Source organism: Oratosquilla oratoria, chromosome 34 (genome assembly GCF_046742065.1).
Source record: "Oratosquilla oratoria isolate Oo_2021 chromosome 34, ASM4674206v1, whole genome shotgun sequence".
NCBI lineage: Eukaryota > Metazoa > Arthropoda > Malacostraca > Stomatopoda > Squillidae > Oratosquilla > Oratosquilla oratoria.
This window is the reverse complement of record NC_134810.1, coordinates 31,041,096-31,065,294: the sequence shown is the minus strand read 5'-3', so window position 1 is coordinate 31,065,294 and position 24,199 is coordinate 31,041,096. Positions and strand designations below refer to the sequence as shown.

General features: G+C 38.3%; 3 protein-coding genes and 1 pseudogene across 5 annotated transcripts in view; 2 read left to right on the top strand and 2 right to left on the bottom strand.

The window, feature by feature from the left end:
- Positions 1 to 9,258, bottom strand: part of Oseg2 (intraflagellar transport protein Oseg2) — a 544,964-nt gene extending 535,706 nt beyond the window's left edge. For all 3 annotated transcript variants that reach the window (XM_076173301.1, XM_076173302.1, XM_076173303.1), the window contains exon 1: positions 9,137 to 9,258. In XM_076173301.1, coding sequence (XP_076029416.1) covers positions 9,137 to 9,175 — 39 coding nt within the window. In that variant the 5' untranslated portion in view covers positions 9,176 to 9,258. The remainder of the gene's footprint in view (positions 1 to 9,136) is intronic.
- LOC143018426 (protein YIPF1 pseudogene) lies at positions 2,706 to 3,324 on the top strand (annotated as a pseudogene).
- prel (preli-like) overlaps positions 7,152 to 24,199 on the bottom strand; it is a 358,444-nt gene continuing 341,396 nt past the window's right edge. Inside the window, exon 4 of the mRNA XM_076173320.1 lies at positions 7,152 to 7,256. Within this exon, the coding sequence (XP_076029435.1) occupies positions 7,167 to 7,256 (90 nt within the window). The 3' untranslated portion in view covers positions 7,152 to 7,166. The remainder of the gene's footprint in view (positions 7,257 to 24,199) is intronic.
- LOC143018165 (uncharacterized) overlaps positions 9,613 to 24,199 on the top strand; it is a gene marked incomplete at its 3' end in the record, with an annotated part of 324,170 nt that continues 309,583 nt past the window's right edge. The window contains 1 exon segment of the mRNA XM_076173326.1: positions 9,613 to 9,722.

Below are 24,199 nucleotides of genomic sequence, written 5' to 3'. Positions count from 1 at the left end.
GGGTTTTCAATTGTATGTTGATTTCACAATGAATCATTATGAATTCATAATTCTTTTTTTACCTCAATGTTGCTGATGGCGGTTCCCACAATCCAAACTTCCTTTGGATATGGAGCACTATCAGCTACTGCCAGCACCATTTATCAGTGCTATTTCCAACAAGAGCCACTGACAGCGCAGCACGATCGGTTGCTATCGCACAACAATCACACCATACTGTAGGTACGCAGGAATCCGCGAGCGGCACCACCATCGTGGATGCACTGTTTACACAGTCATCATTTGCGCCCCATTGGAATACGTATGCATTAGTTTGAATGCTTGCAGCATTCAGCGCATGCACAGGGTACTGAAATTGTCTTGTTCTGCAGGTGTATGCCCCGTTCTTCAAAACTTTACTAATTTTTACTGACTTAAATGCAAATTTTGATGTTAGCCTTGGCAAATTAGTTTTCCGAGTAAAATTCTATAGGTAAAAAACTACCAAATTTAATATTCAATGTATTAATTATGTTTTTTAGCTTCTATTCTCCTGGATATGAGCAATGTTGAAATCATTGGTAATAGCACAGCTGTGCACTTATGGTCCTCAAATGCCTACTCGGCATATCGAAATTCTCCAATACTCTTGTTTGTAGTAGTCGTAGAGGGTGTTGTTGACAAATAATACTTACATCGTTCTGGTATGAATTTTAAGATGTTGGACAGGTTATGCTATGCCTATTACATAACAGGCTATGGCTATGATAGCAAATATATGAAATAAATATTAATAATATGGTTAATATTCCATGTCATGGAACACGTCCATGACCATGAGAAGTCTAGGATAGTAGAGGTCTAGAGACAAGAGTTAATTTTCTTCTGGTTTCATAATAATAGACATGAGCTGTTGAAATAAGGCTATTTATTCAGACTATCGTGATTATAGATAACATGATTAAACAAAATAATTCCTTTGAAAGTAAAAACACTTTGTTCTTTTTTCTATTTCAGTAAATTGGTGTAAAAAATAATTCACCGATATCAACATAAATTCAAGTTAGGCCTTAGGATAGTAGCAGTACTGACTAGTTAGTGTACCGAGAGGCAATCTAAGGGTAAGGGCTAAGGCACCTATATATGCACTTTTTAATGTGATAGTAGAGTTCCTTTAGCTTTATATACATTACATTGCACATACATTACATTGATGGAACATGTTACATGATGGGTAATATTAAGAATAGTATAAAAGGAAAGTCCTACATTGTTTTTGACATGCTCAGGTGATTTGTTGACCCATAAAACCTTAATATGCCAAGTTGCATGTCAATTGGGCCAGGGGTTTGGAATTTACAGATGATTATCTCTAAATTGACAATAGTTGCCATGGCAACATGATAGGTGTTAGTAAGAATAGTATCAAAGGAAGGACTTACATTGTTTTCGACATGCTCAGGTGATTTGTTGACCTATAAAACCTTCATGTGCCAAGTTGCACATCAATTGGGCCAGGGGTTGAGATTTTATGGATGATTATTTCTAAACAATAGTTGCCAAAGCAACATGATAGGTGTTAGTAAGAATAGTAAAAAAGAAAGGTCCTACATTGTTTCTGACATGCTCAGATAATTTGTTGATCCATAAAACCTTCATATGCCAAGTTGCATGTCACTTGGGTCAGGGTTTGGATTTTATGGATGTCTATCTCTAAATTAACAATAATTGCTATGGCAACATGAGAGGTGTTAGTAACAATAGTATAAAAGGAAGGTTCTGCATTGTTTTTTACATGCTCAGGTGATTTGTTGACCCATAAAACCTTCATGTGCCAAGTTGCATGTCAATTGGGTCAGGGGTTTGGATTTTATGGAAGATTGATTATCTCTAAATTGACAATAGTTGCCATGGCAACATGGTAGGTGTTAGTAAGAATAGTACAAAAGGAAGGTCCTGCATTGTTTTTGACATGCTCAGATGATTTGTTGACCCATAAAACTTTCATATGCCAAGTTGCATGTCAATTGGGTCAGGGGTTTGGATTTTATGGATGATTATCTCTAAAATGACAATAGTTGCCATGGTAACATGATAGATATTAGTAAGAATAGTATAAAAGGAAGGTCCTACATTGTATTAGACATGCTCAGATGATTTGTTGACACATAAAACCATCACATGCCAAGTTGTATGTCAATTGGGCCAGGGGTTTGGATTTAATGGATGATTATCTCTAAATTGACAATAGTTACCATGGCAACATGATAGGTGTTAGTAAGAATAGTATAAAAGGAAGGTCCTGCTTTGTTTTTGATATGCTCAGATGATTTGTTGACCCATAAAATCTTCACATGTTGAAAACAATGCAAGACCTTCCTTTTATACTATTCTTACTAACACCTATCATGCTGCCATGGCAATTATTGTCAATTTAGAGATAATCATCCATAAAATCCAAATCCTGGCCCAACAATGCTGGACCTTCCTTTGTACTATTCTTACTAACACCTATCATGTTGCCATGGCAACTATTATCAATTTAGAGATAATCTTCCATAAAATCCAAACCCCTGGCCCAATTGATGTGCAACTTGGCATATGAAGATGTTGTGGGTCCAAAAATCACCTGAGCATGTTAAAAACAATGCAGGACCTTCCTTTTATACTATTCTTATTAACACCTTCTATGTTGCCATGGCAACTATTATCAATTTAGAGATAATCGTACTGTAAAGACAACTGCTGGTGTATGCGTCAACGTATCAACGTGACGCTGACAAAATGTCTTCAGATTTTGCAGTATTAGATATACAGAATGATGATAATGAGATAGGGGATCTTCATTTCCAAGATTTTGGGCAGACGCAAACTCAGCCCCTTTCCGATGTCAATGGGCACGAACAGACTTTCCATTTTTCTGATTTTCCCAAGTCTCCAGAATCAACAGAAGAACAACAGCTCCTTGAAGAGCAAGAAGGTGAAAAAAAACCAGGGCCATCTTTTTGGACCTTTGAGTTCTATCAACAATTTTTTTACATAGAAAGTGGTCAGGTTGGAGATAGGATCATATGGTCAATGGTACCTAAGCCTGGTGTCAACTATCTGCAAACTTATATCAGACCAAAACCTGATCTTTATGGTCCATTTTGGATTTGTGTAACCTTGACCTTTACAACTGCCATAACTGGAAACTTAGCTAATTATATCCAGAATCTTCCGAACTCTGATGTTTGGAGATATGACTTCCACAATGTGACTTTTGCAGCAACTGCTATATTTACCTATGCTTGGCTGGTGCCTTTACTGCTGTGGGCAGTGAGGAGGTGAGAAGGAGAACAGGGGTGGAAAAGGAGCTGGGAGATAGGGTTGATGAAAGAGTATTAGGATGGTTTGGATACATGGAAAGAATGAGTGAAGAAAGACTAGTAAAAGAGGTATGGAAGGCAGATGTGGAGGGTGTGAACATGAGGGGACGTCCTAGGATGAGGTGGATGGATGGGGTGAAGGGGGCTTTGGGGAAGAGGGGAATGTCTGTTGAGAAAGGACGGGAGAGGACAGAAGACAGGGGTGAATGGAGAAGGGTTGTATATGGATGATGTTGTGGTTGCATGAGGTGGAATGGGCGGGGGGGTGGGGGGGTGGGGGATGAGGTAGTATGTGTGAGCAAAATTTGACGCAGCCCGAAGGGATTTCTACCCGTCCTCTCCTTTTATGCAATGGGGGGACGGAGAGGGGGGGTCGCCGATTTAATGAAGCGGCCTTGCTGTGGATGTGCTGTGTCTTGCGACACTGCTTCTGACCCAGGGCAGTGGACAAGGTGCAGGGATGACCCATCATCCAGGAGGTGCTCAGATAAGAGGGAGGGTGGAGGGGTGTGGAGTGTATTCAGGGATGGAGTGGGTGGAAATGATTTTATGCCTTTCCCTTTTTGGCTACCTCCCTTGTAAGGGGGAAAAAGCCTTGGTGTATGTATGTAGAGATAATCATCAATAAAATCCAAACCCCTGGCCCAATTGACATGCAACTTGGCATGTGAAGGTTTTCTGGGTCAACAAATCACCTGAGCATGTCAAAAAGAATGTAGAACCTTCCTTTTATACTATTCTTTCCAACACCTATCATATAACATGTTTCATCAGTGTAATGTATGCGCAATGTAATGCATACACAGCTAAAAGAACTCTGTCATATTAATAAGTGCATATATAGGTGCCTTAGCCCTTACCCTTAGATTGCCTCTCGGTACACTAACCAGTCATTACTGCAACTATCCTAAGACCTAACTCAAATTTACGTTGATTTTGGTGCATTATTTTTTACACCAATTTACTGATATAGAAAAAAAGAATAATGTATTTTTACTTTCAAATGAGTTATTTTGTTTAATCATGTTATCTATAATCATGATAATTTGAATAAACAGCCTTATTTCAACTGCTCATGTCTATTACCATGAAACCCAGAAGAAAATTAAGTCTTGTCTCTAGATCTCTATTAGGCTTCAGACTTCTCATGGTCATAGACATGGAATACTGACCATATTATTAATAGTTATTTCATATATTTGCTATCATAGCCATAGCCAGCTATGTAATAGGCATAGCATAGCCTGTCCAACATCTTAAAATTCATACCACAACAATATAAGTATTATCTGTAAACAAAACCCTCTACGACTATTACTAGACTATCTCCGACATGTCATGTGTAAACAAAAACAAACACGACCTGGACGTATCACATAACATGCCTATATGTAATGAAATGAAGCTCAACTGTAGAATAACCAAAAATTTTATGCTGCTCATTTCCAGGAGAAAATAGGTTAAAAAACAATATCTTTACATTAAAATAATTTGTTCTTGGTGTCTTACCTTAATATTTTTACTCGGAAAACTATTTTGTCAAATTTCCGTTAAAACGGTGAAAATTTGTTTGTTTTTGAAGAATTGGGCATACAGTTGCACAACATTATAATTTGAATAACCTGTGCATGCGCTGAACGATGCAAGCATTCAGATGAGACATACTTATTTCAACAGGCTGCAAAAGATTGCGTTATAAACAGCACATGCGCAATGGTGGCGCCACAAACGGATGTGCCCATATCTATGTAAAGGCCAAGTAATCCAAATTCTAATCAAATTGGACCAGTGGTTTACAGTTCATGTGTATATTTACCAAAATCTTTACAAATTACCACCCTTAGTTCTAACCTTTTGTTATGGTAAAGTCTAGCCAAAAATTCGGGATAAAAAAGTAATTAAAAAAATCGTATCTACCTTATTTTTCAAGCTATTTAAAAAAATTTGGACAATTTATAGTTTCACCCAACCAACAATTTTGATATGTGGCTTATGTGTTTCTGGTGAGAAATGTGATATGAATGATGGTGTACATCCTTTCTGTCGCAAATGTGTACTTTTCAAGTAATTAATTATTGAAGTTATGCACTTATGCCTACATCTCCCCAACAATCTGGGGGGACCTGTGGGAAATCGGGGTTTTTGGGTGGGAAGCACTAATAAATCAAGTAATGCGCGTTACAAAACAGGTATAAAATGAACAAGAACACATAAAAAGATAAAAAAAAAAATTCACCTTTGAGGTCCAGAGTGTGGTCGGCTAATGTGAGCGGTAGCCATGTTCGTTTACCAATGATTTGAAATATTTGTTGCTATATCTGCTACATTTAGCAAAGGCCACTCCACCCACGTAGGAGTTGCTAACCGTAAACTAACGTAACCTAACCTAACCGTTCGGTTAGGTTACATTAGGTTTGGTTAGGTTACGATAGGTTAGGTTAGGTTTGCTTAAGTTAGGTTAGGTTACATTAGGTTAGGTTAGGTTACATTGGGTTTGGTTAGGTTAGGTTAGGTTAGGTTTGCTTAGGTTACGTTACGCTAGGTTTGGTTAGGTTACGCTAGGTTACTTTAGGTTAGGTTTGCTTAAGTTAGGTTACGCTAGGTTAGGTTACATTTAGGTTAGGTTACGTTAGGTTAGGTTAGGTTAGGTTTGGTAAGGTTAGGTTAGGTTTGGTAAGGTTAGCTTAGGTTTGGTTAGGTTACATTACTTTAGGTTTGGTTAGGATAAGTTAGGTTTGGTTAGGTTAGGTTAGGATAGGCTAGGTTACGTTAGTTTACGGTTAGCAACTCCTGCGCGGGTGGAGTGGCCTTAGCTAAATGCAGTGGATATAGCGACAAATGTTTCGAATCATTGGTAACTTGGTAAACAAATATGGTAGGTAGGTCAAACACCAACAGAGGCGCCACTGTCGATGACGAGCACAATAGTGCGTCATTTTATGCGCACGCCATGCAAACGGCCAAATTTACATACTGCGGGAAATTTCATTCATGCAAATGTTATGCAAGTGTATTTACTAGGATCGTAGTAAATTTCAAACAATTACATCATCAGTTACATGTCGGTACATAAAAACATAAGATAAACATGGCGGCTTGCATTCAGCAGTAAATCGTAAATTGGCTTAGTTTCAGCGTAAAAAATGAGCTAAATAAATTCAGTGTATTGGCAACTGACCAAAATGAACGAAAACTACTAGTCTCGCGGATTATTCTAATACCAAAATAAAGGCAGCGTGTTATGGAAGAGCTGAGAAATCGGTGGTACTAATTAGTTTTTTTTTCTATCGGGTCGGATTATCGGATAACAACAACGTCAACATCCATTCCGCCATCTTATCCATCACTGGTGGTATGGATCAAACTTCACTTTATTAAGCTTCTTACTATTATGTTATTAGTGTAATAGACTTATAGTTGAAATATTTGAACTATTTTCTTTAAAATATGTGATTTTCATGTAATTTGATCGAAGGGAAGTTACGTTTTTATCCTCCGTAATATTACGGACCACAGCTACGATTTGTCCTGCCCGCTATCTATGATCACTGGTGGTATGGATCAAACTACACTATTAAGTTTGTTACTATTGTGTTATTAGTGTAATAGATTGCATATACAGTGGCCACGAAAAGTTTGGGCGCAAAATTATAGGCGCCCCAACTTTCCCCTAAACTCAAAACATGCGAAAAATACAACTTTCCACCCAAACTTTTCGCTATTTTTCAATGCTAGCGTTTGTACCCGTATTTAGCCGAGACAATACACACTATTTGGCAACTCTGTTTAGGCGCACTCGATGTCACATGGAGTCACTTTCTAAACATCTCTCACGGAGAGTAGTCTTTTTTTTTGCGGTGGTCTCTGTTTTTGTGCCTTGATATCTCCGTAATGGGAAGTGGTAAAGAGCTGGAAAGAGACACAGTTGTTACAATCATAACCCTCTATAAGGAGGGTTATAAGTGTAAAGATATTGCTACTCGTGTGGAAATTGGAGTGCGTCAAGTGCAAAAGTGGACCAAGAAATTTCGAGACGAAGGAAGTGACATCATTCCTACTCAAAAGCATCGCTCTGGTCGGCCAAGGAAGATATCAAATCGTACTTCTACGGTTCTAACTGCCTCCTACAGTTATTAGGAGGCAGTTAGAACCGTAGAAGTACGATTTGATATCTTCCTTGGCCGACCAGAGCGATGCTTTTGAGTAGGAATGATGTCACTTCCTTCGTCTTGAAATTTCTTGGTCCACTTTTGCACTTGACGCACTCCAATTCCCACACGAGTAGCAATATCTTTACACTTTTAACCCTCCTTATAGAGGGTTATGATTGTAACAACTGTGTCTCTTTCCAGCTCTTTACCCCTTCCCATTACGGAGATATCAAGGCACAAATACAGAGACCACCGCAAAAAAAAGACTACTCTCCGTGAGAGATGTTTAGAAAGTGACTCCATGTGACATCGAGTGCGCCTAAACAGAGTTGCCAAATAGTGTGTATTGTCTCGGCTAAATACGGGTACAAACGCTAGCATTGAAAAATAGCGAAAAGTTTGGGTCGAAAGTTGTATTTTTCACATGTTTTGAGTTTAGGGGAAAGTTGGGGCGCCTATAATTTTGCGCCCAAACTTTTCGCGGCCACTGTAGTTGAATTATTCAAACTATTTTCTTTAAAATGTGTGATTTTCATGTAATTTGACGGTATTCGTAGCTGTGGTGGGTAATTTTGCAGAGGATAAAAACGTAATTCTTTGATCAAATTACATGGAAATCACACATCTTATAGAAAATAGGTCAAATAATGTAACCATATGCTAATTTTTTTTTATAAAATTGTGCCTGTCAGTAAAAACCATCATTTTTTACATTTGATCGGCGATTAGTCAGACCGCACGTTTCGGCCTGATTTCCTGGGACAAAATAGGCTCGATTTAATTCAATTCAAAATGCAATATCTCGAGAACTAGGACAGCTAGATGGACAATTCAAATTGCATTGTACTCATAATAACTTTTTGCATCCCATGAGAACTACTTCAGCTCAAATATCAGGAATTCCATTTTCATGTTGACCTAGCTAAATATGGCTACCGCTTGCGTTAGCCGACCACTCTGGACCTCAAAGGTGAAATTTATGTTTTTATATCTTTTTTATGTGTTCTTGTTCATTTTATACCTGTTTTGCAATGTGCATTACTCAATTTATTAGTGCTCCCCACCCAAAAACCCCGATTTCCCACAGGTCCCCCCAGATCATTGGGGAGATGTAGGCATAAGTGCATAACTTCAATAATTAATTACTTGAAAAGTACGCATTTGCGGCGGAAATGATGTACACCATCGTTTATATCACAACATTTCTCACCAGAAACACATAAGCCACACATCAAAATCGTTGGTTAGGTGAAACTATATATTAACCAAAAATCTAAAAAATATTTTGTTTCTAATGAAATTATCTTTCATATGCAACAAGAATTTTTTTTTTTTTGCAAGTACATATACATATGATAATACTGACAAGATTTGCCATTTGGTGGCCAGCATTGTATAAATTTGCCGTACGTTCTTAAATTACTTTCACCTAGCCTAGGAAGACAACTAAACATGTGTCAAATTAACTGCGGTAGCTGTCAAGCAAAGAACTAATATCACCATACTCATACATATAATAATAGACAGTTAATACAGATCGATGTATCGAAGTTGAAAACTCACAATTAATTTGTATGTCAGTATTAATTCGTTGGAATAGCCTGACTAAATACACAAAATCTTAATTGTCAATCATACCTGTGAAGGGAGGATATTCTTCAAATGTTTTATGTTCATCTTTGCATCTTTAGTCTAATTTTTTTTCTGCCTGTACAGATTATTTCGTCTGCTGCACTCTTAAGATATTTGGAATGTGTAAACAAATCATCATTATTATCACCAAGCTAAGTGCTAAAACAAATTGAAACAGGTCTTTTTTCTATAACTTTATCAAAATAAAAACTAAAGCATAATTTACAACATAATATAATCTATTATTATTATTTTATTTTATTGTCTGATCAAAATAACTTTTTAGATTTGAACACAACTATTTTTTCATAATAACCAAAAAAAAGGTACTATGTCTTTTGGATCATTGTTTGACATAAACTACATATACCTTATAACAAACCACAAAAATGTATATATTATTAGCAAAATTTATTTAATGTAGTTTGCAGTCATACGTAATTTCTCTTTTTGTGGGTAATGATGTTTCATACTTTACAAAAATGGTTAATAATCCCCAAGGACCCCTAGCGGTGGCATCAAACAATGCGTAGCAAAACAATGGCCTAGTGAAAACGCCAAAGCTGTGTACAGGGACATGGTTTCCTTTGGGGTAGGATTACAGTGAATTCGTGTTCATATACACAGATGAATATAAGTACGTTTTGTCGTATTGACCAGCAAGTCTGGTATGAGTTGGGGTAAAGCAAACAAAGTGGTATCGAGTAGGCCTAGAAATCCTAGGTCCATTCACCATTGTGATAGGCCTAGTATATATTTAGTTTATGACAATACATTTATCATCCTGAAACCTACACACGTGTTGTTCAGTCATCACACTAATAATGAAGCAAAGTGACAGGATTACTTAAAGTAAGATAGTAGTGTTTGTACCAGTATGTGCTGAGAGACCAATTTGACCATGTGAACAAGTGATAAGGAGAAAGGAAATGCCAATCAGTGAATGGTCACCTGTGGCTTCTTTATCTAAATACTTCGGCTACAACATACAGAACTTGAGTGCAAGTTAGACCTTTTGGGACTGTTGGTGTTTAGTATGGTAAGGATGTGAAGTAGAAGTGTAAATAGTGGGAAACTCACCCAAATCAAGAAGCAATTTGAAGGATAGTTGTAACTATTATGTGTATAATCCGTTAAGATAGTTATAACTTTTATGATATAGAAATTCAGAAAATGTAGTTATTGGTATCATAAGAAGTAACTCATAATATGAACCATACATGATACTGGTAAGTGAAAATCAAAAGATGGAGTGATTGAAAACTTAGTGACAGTCACATTGTAGTACATCAGACTAGGTTTTTAGAACTTGAACTGGAACTGAGGAGTACAGTAAGTTTCTATGATAGGAAATCTTTTCATCTACATATAATTCTTGTTATGTTTTATTTGGCCCATGGCAGATACCTCAGTGTCCCAAAATAAGACTGGGTTGAGCATATTTTAGTCTTTGAATTTAAAACACTGAAAGATATAGAAAATATAAATTATATAGATTGGACAATTCTTGAACAAAGAACTTAATTTTCTTGATAGCATTGGAGTTTAGTAAGTGCCATACTGAGGATTATTATGTGTTTAAAACAAATTTGTGGCTGAATTAATATTTTGATATTTGTAGGAAATACTATAGGATACTGCAGAGCCACAAATTTGTGAAATTGTGATTAGGATGCTATGCATCATAAGAATGCCATTATCATGGCAAATAATTTTTTGATGATCTCGCTAGTGTGACCCTCTTGACCTCCATTCCAATATCCTTTGAATGCCTCCACTATGCCCTTTATTTAAGATATATTGAATTTTGCTATCAATTCAATATTGGGGTTCTTGCTATTTGTTTAAGAATTTTATATTAAGAAATCTGTTAAGACCAAAGATAGTGGAAGTTTTTGAATTGGTAAAGTAGAATGATACCAATATGTGAAATTAATTTTGCTGATAATAACCTTAGTATAACATGCTATTTTCACCACATAATGATGCATTATTAGAAAGAAGGCCAAACATAATTTAATTGATTAAAATATGGATTAGAGGATAAATTTGTGATTTATTATTATGGATTTCCAAAATTTTACTTATTGATGTAAATAGTAATACAACATGGTTATTGGGCTATGATGTTAGTGGTGAAAAAGGTATATTGTTTTTATTTCTGGCAAATTTTGTTCCTGGAACTGTCATAATTTACATTTCTGACATAGTGTAGATGTTTGTAGGCATGTCTGGAAAATTATTTGAAAACTTAATACAGTGTTGCATTGCATTGTAACATTTTTTGTTGATTTCATCTGATCAATCTCAGCTACAGGAAATGATGCCATATTCTTCATTTTGCTGTATATGTGAAGGGATGAGGTGGCTCAGTTAGTTGTAGTAGGACCAAGTCTGGTAGAAAGATAAGATGTGTTTTTAATTTTCTGCAGAAAGCTGTAAAGTGCAGACTGATTATTAGAAACTAAGAAAGGCTGTTTGAACAGCTTTGGCCTTGTCTTGTTGAAAGTGCTAGCCCTGAGTGATTTTAGGGTTTGGCAGGTAGTTTTAGGATCACAAATATTACAGGATCTTTGTGTCTCATTAGGGCTGGACTTAACCTTGTCCTTATACCTTGTCACAGATCTAAGTGACCTCACCATGGGCAGTCTGGGGACCCACCGCTTCTACAAGTTTGCTTGCACTTCAGGTATTGAAGCTGATCAATGATGGAGTTTGATGCAACTCCCTATGAATTCAGGCCATGTGGTATGGGAGGCTCATTGGGTAATGATATAAAAAAAATTGTCTAGCCTCTTCTTGAAAACCTCGGTGCTGACTCCTTTTAGGTCTCTTATGTCTCTGGGTAGACAATTGAAGAGATGTGGTCCAACACTAATAAAGCTCTCTGCCTGGATCATTTTTATGCATTGAGAGCAACTGCTTACAGCTTTCCTTGCACAGGTCCTACCAAATCTGGGGTGGTGTGCCCTGAAGTCCCCTGGCGATGGGTTTGGTACAGTGCCCTCAAGTATCTTCCAGGCATATATAATGATGTAACACTCTGTGTCTTTGGAGAGAGTATAGTTGTTTGAGTCTGTCAGTCCCCCTGACAAACACTCTTTGAACCTGTTCCAGCTCTTGGATCTCATTGATCTTGTGTGGCAACCATAGCTGGCAGGCATACTCCGTCTTTGACACCACAAGGGTCTTCCATAGAGGTAACAGGTGCTCTGGTGCTTGGGTTTTGAAGGTTCAAAGAAGCCACCCACTCATTCTTCAACCAAATTTTGCAGTTAGGGCTATGTGTTCTTTGAAATTACAATCACTGCTCACCCTAACTCCCAGGTCTTTAATGCTGATGTTGGGCATGAGCCCGTCTAGGGTTAGCCAGATATATGATTTGGTACCTCTCTTTTTCTTTGGAGGAAATAGAGCTTCAGATGTTTCATGAATTTGTTGTAGTATTTGCTATTCATTGAAAAAAAAATTGCTGGTGAAGTTCTTCTGGACTCTTCCAGCACATCAGTTTCTTCAGTAGTTGTTAGATTCCACAACTGGCAGCAGTATTCTACTGTTGACAACAAGAAGCTCTTCCAGAGTCGTAAGGCATCACTTTTCTCTAGTGCTAAATGTTTTTAGAATCCAGTCAAACAGCCGTCTTATAGATTCTGTGATGCTGTGTGTATGGAGACTGACCCTATCAGAGGTTGCTCTTAATTGTGATAGGACCTTGGGTGGTACTGCAGCTGGTGTATTCCTTGATGTTGTTGCCATATCATTGAATCTGAAATCTGTTCTCATTGAAGAACATATTGTCAAAGTCTTCTTGCAGCAAGTTAGCCTCCTCTTATAACTATACTTTCCTTGCTATGCACTCTAATTTCATCACCAGAGGATGATTTGATAAAGTGCTTTATGTCCTTGTCACTGATGAAAATAAGGAACAGGAGATGTATTGGGACCACATCCCTGTAGAATGCCAATTGTTACTGGTGATCTTTCAGATAGGGAGCTATTTACTGCCACTGGATGCACCCTTTGATTCTCATGGATGAAAGTTTGTGTGGGATTGTCTTTCAAATGGCACCAGATGGGCATGGTAAACTTTGATGTTGCTGGATAATCTTGGATAAAGATTATTAAAAAATGGGAGCTATGGAGTATATCCAATTTTTGTTATGTGATGTTAGTAAGAAGCTTAAAAGTACTTTGAAAAATAAAAATGGCAAGAATTCAGGGAGAGGAGAGAAAAATTTAGACCCTCAACATAGACCAGTTCTGATCCATAGACAAGGCATTGAATGAGATAGCAGTACCATTTAGAAGACCAACAAGATACATTCCAAGAGGCTATAGAAGAAAGTATAAACCCGACACAGAAAAAACAAACAAACAAGATAAACAGAATAAAAAGAACTGCTACATCAGTTAAACAAAGGCATCACAAAATTAATAAACTACAGGATGGAGGAAAACCGAGAAAAACAAATACAGTAAGTCCTCGTTATACGGTACATATGCATTCCTGAAAACCTTAACGCAAATTGAAATTACCATATACCAAACCCATTATAACATATAATAATAGGATATGTGTTCCAGCATGTCGAAAGTCACCCCTACAGACATGAAAATAATCACATAAGGAAACGTAAAGTACTGCGCAAAAGAAATAAACAGAAAATGTTTTTATTTACCTTTCACTTGCCATGTATGCTATCAGATGATGTCCCTCCTGAGGCTAAGGGACAGGAAGGATCTCAGCCCTTACTCATCTTTTGGTGAGTGGGCAGACAAAGATGAGGGTGAGGTAGGAGGCTGAAAATCCTCAAACACTTTGTCGTCTCCACTGTCGGAAGCAGATGTGGAAGGGCCAGCTGTAGCAGGGTGGGCATGTTTGGCTGGTTTGAAGAAAGAAGATATGGAGGAAGGACCAGCTGTAGCAGGTGTGACAGGGACGGCAGGTCTGACTAGCTTGAAGAACGAGAAGATGGAGGACTGTTTGGCATTTCTTCTTTTTCCATCATAGATTTCTTGATAAATTTTGACACTTTTTCTCTGTCATGAGCCACTTTGCTACTCCTGGTAGGATTTGGGTCACATTCCTTCAGGGTTTCCAGGGCTTTTTCGATACTTCCGTGATAATAATATCCACAAAAAACACACCGTAAGGATTTAACTTGTGTTCAAAGGGAAACGCAGGAAGAGACTGTTGTGGTGGCACTACGGTACGGTGTAAACAAAACACGAGTGGATACCGTATCTGTGAATTTTTCTTACTGTAAATAGAATCGAGGGTAGTAATTACCAAATACTGTAACTGTGAATTTACCTGATAAAGAATTACAGTCGAACCTCGAAAGCCCGGACTAATTGGGGGGAAGGGTGGTCCGGTCATGCCAAACGTCTGGTCATCAAAAATATCGCCCTAACAACTGTAGATTTTCATAGCGGTATACGTATAGTTAATGTATATGGCATAGAAACACAAGAATAATACTCTAACACTGTAATAATAACAATACTGTAATAATAATGCTATGATACTAATAATTCTGTAATAACTGTAATACAGGCATGTAAATGTACTGTATATACAGTGTACTGTACTGTATTTTTTATTACGTACACTGTAAATATCGGAAGGTATGCACACGGGACAGTGGTGGCGGCCAGGGTTGCCGCGTTTTCTACACTGCCGTGTAGAATGGGAGTGTTGCCATACCAGGGCATACATTTTTTTCGGGCGTGTGCCGACTTTCATAGCAAGATATACTTGTCAAACTTTGACAAAATGTTGGTTCTAGTTTGTTATTCTTGAATGTATATAAGGCCCCCATGCCCTAACATATTGAGTAAGATATAAAAATTATTTTTTATATATATTATTATCGCTAAAAGAAAGCTGAAACTTTAGTGTAGAATTTTTTCTACACAGTAAAAATGTATCTTTTGGGGTATAATATTATATAAGTAACACAATTACCAATAAAAGTCATATTTTGATGTACCATTTATTATTTGATAACTAGTTCTATGATTTTTAAACAAAAGTTTGAGTTTTTGAATGTTTTTAACAGCCCACTGATATGTTGAAAAATTTTCATGTCCATGTGCAGTTGCCACATGCCGCTATTTTACTACGTTTTGGTACAAAATTCTGCGAAACAGCAGCCCTGGTGGCGGCTTGACTGGGCCGGGTTTGAGTACACGTGTACGGCCGTTGCTGCCACCTACCGGACAAATAGGGAACTTTGCTTGAAAAGTCCGCCCTTTGTTCATTTCGACCGGTCATATGAGGGTCCGGGCTTTCAAGGTTCGACTGTACTGTATAAGGAGGACTCACTGTACAATAGATGGGAAAACAATATGTGGAGAACTTAGAAAAAAACATCAAAAATTTGAAAGAAACCTCACACCCTACCCTCAAAGCATTTGGGGCAACTCAAAGGAAAATGCTTTCACCAAAACAGCAATGCAATAATATCAACAGACACTTCTAAAAAAAAAAATCAAACCCATTATTCCAGAAAATCAGAAAATAATAAAAAAACAAATGATAAATTTGAATCTGGACAGAAGCTCCCTCTCTTCTTTCCAATGAGGCCATGGGAGTGGCAATAAAGAAATTTAAAAACATGTTGAAGGCCCAAATAAGATCTCAAACATCCATCTAAACTTTCTTTGTTTAGATGCAATATAAGATTGATACTTTCAGTCACATGATACCCATATCAAAACTAAACAAACCATCATAAAACCAGCATCCTACAGACCACTAATTACAGTTCTGTTCATCCTATCCAAGCTGAGGGAAATGAGAAAGAAAGAAACAAATAAACTACCCTCCTCCCCAAACTAACATAGATTAAAAGAGGTCCACTCCATCAGCATGCTGGTCATGAATATCACCGAAGTGGTAGCAATAGACATCAAAACATTTTATATAATTCCCAAACACCATCAAAAAATATCTTAGAGATAGATATTTAGAACAATGGTAAGACATGGCTAACAAACTCCTTAGCGGCAAACAGTGCATAGTAACCCAAATCAACCAAATTTCTGTGAATAAGACTGTACAATGGAGTCCCACAAAAACAGTACTCTAACTCATGCTATTTAAGCTTTTCACAATTGACTTAATGCAAGATCCAGAATATTACACCAAAGCACTCATATATGCAGATGACTTGATAGTAATATCCAAGCATGGAAACTACCTAAGAACACGCCTATGTAGTTAAACTAGATCAGTAGTTCAAAAATTAGAATGGGAGCTTCACTCCAGAAATAATTAGTATCATATCTTACAGTCAGCAGGGATTGTATTGCATACTCAAGAAATATGTGCAAAAAAAATTTATCAGATCATTTAAAAAAATTACAAAAAATAATTAAACACTTACGATGTTAATGCCAATTCCCGATAGGAAAACACTTGGCCCTGATGACCTGCTGGAGTCTCTTGGGGACAGAATTGCCCAAATTCTGACAGTGGGAAGCAGGAATTTCCTCCCACACCTTCTGGATTGCTATCTCAAGCTTGGGAATTTTAGACGTGTCTTCCTGACAAAGTTGCACCACAAATTTTCTATGGGGGAAATATCGGATAGCTAACCAGGCCAATCCTTTATGTAGTCAACCTCACTGTCACTGAGCCATTTTTTGGCCCCCTTGAGGAGTAGCAAAGGGCACTGTCCTACTGAAAGATTTCACACCTGGTTTTCACAAAACACCCCTAAATTCTCATGCAGAATTTTGATATAGCACTCAAGAGTTGACAGTCTGGCCCTTGGGGAGTATTACAAGGTTCCCCAAACCACCATAGCCAAGGGTGCCCCCACACCATAAGATAGGGCAGGTGCTTAATGCTTGTCACCCTCAAGCTTGTGTCACATGCTAACATGGTAGAGGTTTTCACACCTTCATTCCCTTGCTCTCACTTACAAAAGGTCATTTTGTTGTTCCAAAGGACCTTACACTACTGAACAAGGTCCCCGTCTTTATTACCCTTGGCAAATTGGACATGGTGGTACCTTTGTTTCGCAGTGATGAGGAGCTTTACATGCTATTTTCCAGAATTGTCCTGGAGATGTTACAGAGAAGCTTAAGGTTCTTTTCCTTCAATTCCTTTGCAGTTGTAGAAGGGTTAAGGTCCAACTGAAGGGAAAATCTTTAGGGCCTTTCCCCTGCATGTTTATGGAGGGGCACAGTATCAACCCCTCCACCCGTGTTCCATTTTGTTAGGAGGTGGGACAGAGTACACTCAGTCACACCTGTTGCCTTTGCTATTTCTTGATTAATCTTTCCTACTTTGTGTAGTTCAATCACTTTCACAAAGTTATCATGTGCTGTGCAATTTCCAGGCATCACACAAAGGGCAAGGCACATCCCAAAAGTCAGTGAACACCGTAAGGAAAAACACAGAAACTCGGTGATGTGAAAAAAATACTTCCACAGAAGGACGGTCACATACTGACTGGCTTTGTCTCTCATGACTGTTGCATGGGTGGATGGCTGAAGGTTGCCAGTTAGTCACTTTCTCCTGCACAGTTTTTGTAAACAAGATATCACACAGGTCCCAAAAACACAGACCGTTGTGCATACTTTGTTAAAACAGTCTGCGCAATCTGTACTTTAGACAATTGTGAATCAAAAAAAGATCTATTAGTGAAATAAAATGGCCAGACTCTTCCATTGGAAAAAAAAAATACTAAGCCTCGCATTTGATATCTATGACCTTCAGTGATTATGTCAAAGATTGTACAGCAAAAATTAATGACAGAATATACTAACATCAATCATAAGTAAGGGCATTGGTCAAGAGAAGAAAACTAATAATATAAATAGTTCACAAGAACCACACTTGACCACACTTCCATGTCAGCAAAACAAATGCACTTTACAAACTATGTATGTGTTTGTGTATGGTAGTAATGTAGTAACATATGAGTAAAATTAGATTGTAACCAACTGCCAGAGAAAATAAGAGCAGAAGTACAGAGCTATCTTTATGTTTCTGCTCTTCATTTTCTCTGATAGTGGGTTATAACTCATATGTGTGTGTGTGTATATATATATATATATATATATATATCACAGGAAACCCACAGTCGGAGAAAATAAACTTTGAATAAAGAAGAATCCTATATTTTGGCTATCAACTGTAGCCCTCTTCAGGAAAGTACATAAGACAGAGTACAGAGGGGACTTATAAGCTACAGAGAAGAGAAGGGATGTGGACAGATGACCTCACTCAGGCGTGGGACAACCTGGGGTGGCGGAGGAGGGAGGGGGTGAGGAGAGGGAGGGTTGTAAGGTCCGTACCAGCTTGCTAACTGCTGCGTGTGAAATGATGTCAGGAGTCCACTGCCCTTTAGAAATATTAATATTAGGGCATTCCTCAATTAATGCTGATTCGACTATTTTCCTCCTGAAACTGCAGTGGGACTTGAACACTAATCTGGCCTTACCCCAGTCGAAAGAATGATTCTTATTTTTGACATGGAGAAATACAGCCGAATTTTCTTGCCCATACCTAATTGACCTTTTATGTTCTGCCAATCTGGTGTTCAAGTCTTGCAGTTTGACCCAAGTAAACCAAATCACAATCTTTGCAGGGCAAACAATAAACACCAGGTGACTCATCTTCCTTCGGTTTTTGTTGAACGTTCACAATTTGCTTACGCACGGTGTTAGGATAGTGATAGCCAATAGTTAGACGTTCATGAGGAAACAACTTAGTAGAAGAACTGGTGGTATTATTGAATGGAATTTTTAAAATGTCCTTAAAGGAGCAGTGAAAACTTGAGGGGACGGAAGTTTTAAAATGGTTGGCCCTAGCCTTACTGAGGGCTTGGTCCAGAAACCAAGGTGGATAAGCCAACTTCTCAAGTTGACATTTGATCCCCTCAATCTCATGGTCCAGAAATTAAGGACTGCAAATCCTGAAAGCCCTCAAGAAAAGGCCAGAGGCAACACTTTTCTTAACATTGTCAGGGTGATTGCTAAAAAAGTGAAGGTAACTCCCTGAGTGGGTGGGCTTACGGTACACTGTAAAGAATAAATTATCATCAGTTCTTCTTATCAAAATATCCAAGAAAGGAATGTGGTGTCCTTCTTCCCATTCAACTTTAAATTTAAGATTCGGGGTCAATTGGTTCAATTTATCATGGAACACTTCAAATGGGCCCCAACTGTCTTCCCATGCCGAAAAGATATCGTCAACGTACCTGAGCCAAATCATTTCGGGCGGTTTGATGCTGGGCAAAAGGGTACACTCAAAATACTCCATGTATAAATTGGCCAAAACAGGAGACAAATTGGAACCCATACTGCAACCGAATTTTTGACGGAAGAATTGGTCTTGAAAGGAAAAAACATTTTAAGAAACACAAAGGATTAAAGCAAGAATTTTGTTGACAGGGAGGGGGAAAATGTCTTGAAACTGTTGCTGTTTGGTTTCCAAAAAAGTAAGTACATCATCGACATTAATATTCGTAAATAACAAGGAAACATCAAGACTGAGGAGCCTTAAACCCTGAACTTTCATATTTTTGGTCTTTGAAATAAAATCACATGAATTTGTGGTACGTTGGGAATTTTTCTAACTCCCATATCACAAATTCATGTGATTTTATTTCAAAGATCAAAAATATGAAAGTTCAGGGTGTGTCAATTATCTTATGTATTTTGTCTGTGAGTTCATTTATACATTCTTTCAATATCCAGTTCACAATTCCACCGGGCCCATAGGACTTTCTGATGTCAAGGTTTTTTATTTGGTCCCTTATTTCTTCACCCCTGTGGTGGGGGGAAAGAATGCTGCCACCAATTCTTCCCACTTGAATCGCAAGAGGGGAGAAAAACAGGATGGGGATTAGGACTAGGCATCCTTCTCCCTATAGCCCCACAGGGGTATGAGTTTTTTAATGTGTGTGGATGTAGTACAGATGAGAGTTAAAGGTTAGAAGTGTGAGTGTAGTAGTTTCAGAGGGATTAGCTTGTTAAGTGTAGTTGGGAAGGTCTTGATTGAGAGGATTAAGAGAGGAACAGAGGGAGTAATTGGTGGTGAACAGTGTGGGTTTAGGACAGGTAGAGGTTGCATAGATCAGATTTTTGTGGTAAGACAAATAGGGATTTAGAAAAGGCTTATGATATGGTAGACAGGAAGGTACTGTGGGAGGTATTGCAGATATATTGGATAGGAGGAAAGCTTTTAGGAGCTGTCAAGAGTTTTTACGAGAGTAGTAGAGCGTGTGTCAGGATTAGAAATGGAGAGTGAATGGTTTGAGGTAAAGGTGGGACTCCATTAGGGATGTGTTATGTCACCCTGGCTGTTCAATTTATACATGGATGTGGTGTGAGAGGTAAATGCAAGGGTGGTGGCTCAGGGATTGGAGATTACAAAGGCGGAGCATGCCGACAGGAGACCTTTTGATCCATATCTAGGTCGGATGCCAAAAAAAAAAAAAAATCATATTAGTAATAAAATAATAAATAAAAACTATAATAATGTAAATAACAAATAAAATACATAAATAAATGCATAGGTATAGTTAAAATGATAAACAAACAGGTAAATAGTAAATAATAAATTAACATATAACTAATAATAAATTAAAATCAGACAGACAAATGATAACAAAACAAAAACAAATAATATAACATAAATTATAATCATTACAGCATCTTACTTAAGTATTTATCTAAATGATTCTTAAAGCTTTGAACTGAACTACATTGCACTACCTGTGCAGGAAGTTTATTCCATTCATTAACTACACGGTTGGCAAAGTTGTTTCTACCTACTTCCAAATTTCTATTTCCGGACAGTTTGAGACCATTGTTTCTTGTCTGATTCTCATTCAATGTGAAAATTTTGTCACTTTTGATGTCAATTCCCTTTAAAATCTTAAAGACCTGTATCAAGTCACCTCTGAGTCTACGCTTTTTTAGGGAAAACAGATTCATGTGCTTAAGTCGATTTTCGTGTGATTTATTTTTGATATTTGGAATCAGTTTTGTGGCTCGCCGTTGTACTTTTTCCAGTCTGTCAATGTCTTTAATGAGATTCGGTGACCATACGGAAACAGCATATTCCAAATGTGGACGTACTAACGATTTATATAGCTTGTTAATGAGTGATGGACTTTTGAAATCAAAAGATCGCGCAATCAATCCCAGAATCTTATTTGCTTTCTCAGAGGCTGAAATACACTGCTTGGATGATTTGAGGTCGTTACTGATAATTACGCCGAGATCTTTTTCACTATCCACTTTTGTTAACGAATTTCCAAATAACTTGTAATTGTACTTACTGTTATTTTTACCTATGTGCTTTACCTTGCATTTACTTGTGTTATATTTCATTAGCCACTTTTCAGACCATTGCTGTAATTTATCTAAATCTTCTTGAATATCTAATTGGTTTGAGTGATCATTTGCCACTCCGCACAGTTTTGTATCATCAGCAAATTTGGAAACAGTAGATTTTAGTCCATGGTCTATATCATTTATATATACTATGAATAGAAGTGGCCCAAGAACGGAACCCTGAGGAACTCCACTTGCAACACTTTTCCATCCAGAAGTTTTTCCATTTAAAACAACTCTCTGTTTTTGATCATTCAACCAATTACTAGTCCAACCTAATAGGCTACCACTTATTCCATGCAAAGCTAGTTTAGTAATGGAGAAAAGTGACAGATAAGCCAGCAGTTGTTTGCAGACGACACTGCACTTATAGCAGGATCAGAGGAGATATTGAGAAAGTTAGTGACATAGTTTGGGAAAGTGTGTGAAAGAAGGAAGTTGAAGATAAATGTGGGTAAATGTAAGATAATGAGATGTACAAGGGGAGAAAGTGGCAGCAGACTGTGGAGGTGGAGGTAGAATGTAGATTGAGAGAAGCAAGTAAGTACCTTGGTGGATTAAAAAGTGTAATGAGAATTAGACATTTGAGAATGGATGCTAAGAGGAGATTGTATGAAGGAGTGATTGTGCTGACAGCACTGTATGGGGCAGAAACATGGAACATAATAGATGGAGAGAGAAGTTTGAATGTGTTTGAGATGAGATGTCTAAAAAGTATAATAGGGGTTACTAGGTTAGATAGAGTGAGAAATGAGGAGGTGAGGAGAACAGGGGTGGAAAGGGAGTTGAGAGATAGGGTGGAAGAAAGAGTATTGGGATGGTTTAGACACATGGAAAGAATGAGTGAAGAAAGACTAGTAAAAGAGGCGTGGAAGGAGTGAACATGAGGGGGCGACCTAGGATGAGGTGGATGGATGGGGTAAAAGGGGCTTTGGGAAAGAGGGGAATGTCTGTTGAGGAAGGAAGGGAGGGGACAGAAGATCAAGGTGAGTGGCGTATGGTTGTATATGGATGATGTTGTGATGCATGAGGTGGAATGAGTGGGGGTGAGGGAGTATGTGTGAGAAAAATTTGATGCAGCCTGAAGGGGGGGAAAAGCCTTTGGTATATGAGTAGAAGGTGGCAAGGGGATGCAGGAGAGAATATTCTCTAACATTTCGACAGATGTCTCCCTCAGAGAGACAATATACTATCAGATTTTGTGGACAATATATACCCCAGCACTGGCTCATCTTGCTGGCCATCTGGGAATGGAGCCCACTGATTGGCTAATATTGTATACAATGCTGTTCTGGTTTATGATATTGTATACAAAATTTCATGTGGAGGTTGTCTGGCCACACTACGGGGAGTCCTTGCGTGGCATCGAAAAAAGTGTACAAGTGTATATGGATGATGTTGTGATGCATGAGGTGGAATGAGTTGGGGGTGAGGGAGTATGTGTGAGAAAAATTTGACGCAGCCTAAAGGGATTTCTCCCCGTCTTCTCCTTCTCTGCATGAGGAGACTGATAGGGTGGGTCACTGATTTAATGAGGTGGCCTTGCTGTGGATGTGTTGTGTCTTGCGACACTGCTTCTGACCCAGGTCAGTAGACAAGATGCAGGGATGACCTGTCATCCAGGAGATGCCAAGATAAGAGGGTGGAGGGGGATGGAGTGTGATAGGGATGGAATGGGTGGAAGATTTTTTTTTTTTTTCACCTCCCATATAAGGGGGGGGGGGAAGCCTTTGTTATATGAGTAGAAGGTGGCAAGGGAATGCAGGAGAGAATATTCTCTAACATTTCGACAGATGTCTCCCTCAGAGAGACAATATACTATCAGATTTTGTGGACAATATATACCCCAGCACTGGCTCATCTTGCTGGCCATCTGGGAATGGAGCCCACTGATTGGCTAGTATTGTATACAATGCTGTTCTGGTTTATGATATTGTATACAAAATTTCATGTGGAGGTTGTCTGGCCATACTATGGAGAGTCATTGCGTGGCATCGAAAAAAAGTGTACAAGAGTGATCTATGCCACCACAGAACTTCTAACTCTTTGGTGGTACACGTAGGTACACACGGACATCTCCCCAACTGGAATAACATTGAGGTTCTCCACATAGGACTGGAAAAGAGATTAAGAAAAACCATAGAATCCGCGCACATCACAACGAGCCTAGTCACCAATCACTGGGAAGGACACGTTAGCCTAGTTCGACCTGCAGCTAGATTGACCTTAGCCCCGCTAGCTTGCAAGAGATCGCAAACCACTAGCCAATCTGCGGGCTCCATTCCCAGACATCTGGCAAGATGAGCCAGTACTGGGGTATTTATTGTCCACAAAATCTGATAGTCTGTAGTCTCTCTGAGGAAGACATACGTCGAAATGTTAGAGAATATTCACTCCTGCATTATCCTTTCCAATTTAGGAATTTGCCCCGTGGGGCTACAGGGAGGTGCTCAGGGAGGTGCTCAGATGAGAGGGAGGGTGGGAGGGGTGTGGAGTGTATCTAGGGATGAAATGGGTGGGAGTGTTTTTATGCCTTTCCCTTTTTGGCTACCTCCCTTGGAAGGGGGAAAAAGCCTTGGTATATGTATGTATGTATGTATGCATTATCCTGTTTCCCCTTGCCACCTTCCACTTATCTGTCTACTTTATACCACCTTTGGTATATGTATTTCTTTCTTTCTGTGTCACAGTTATTTCTTTCATTTCAGG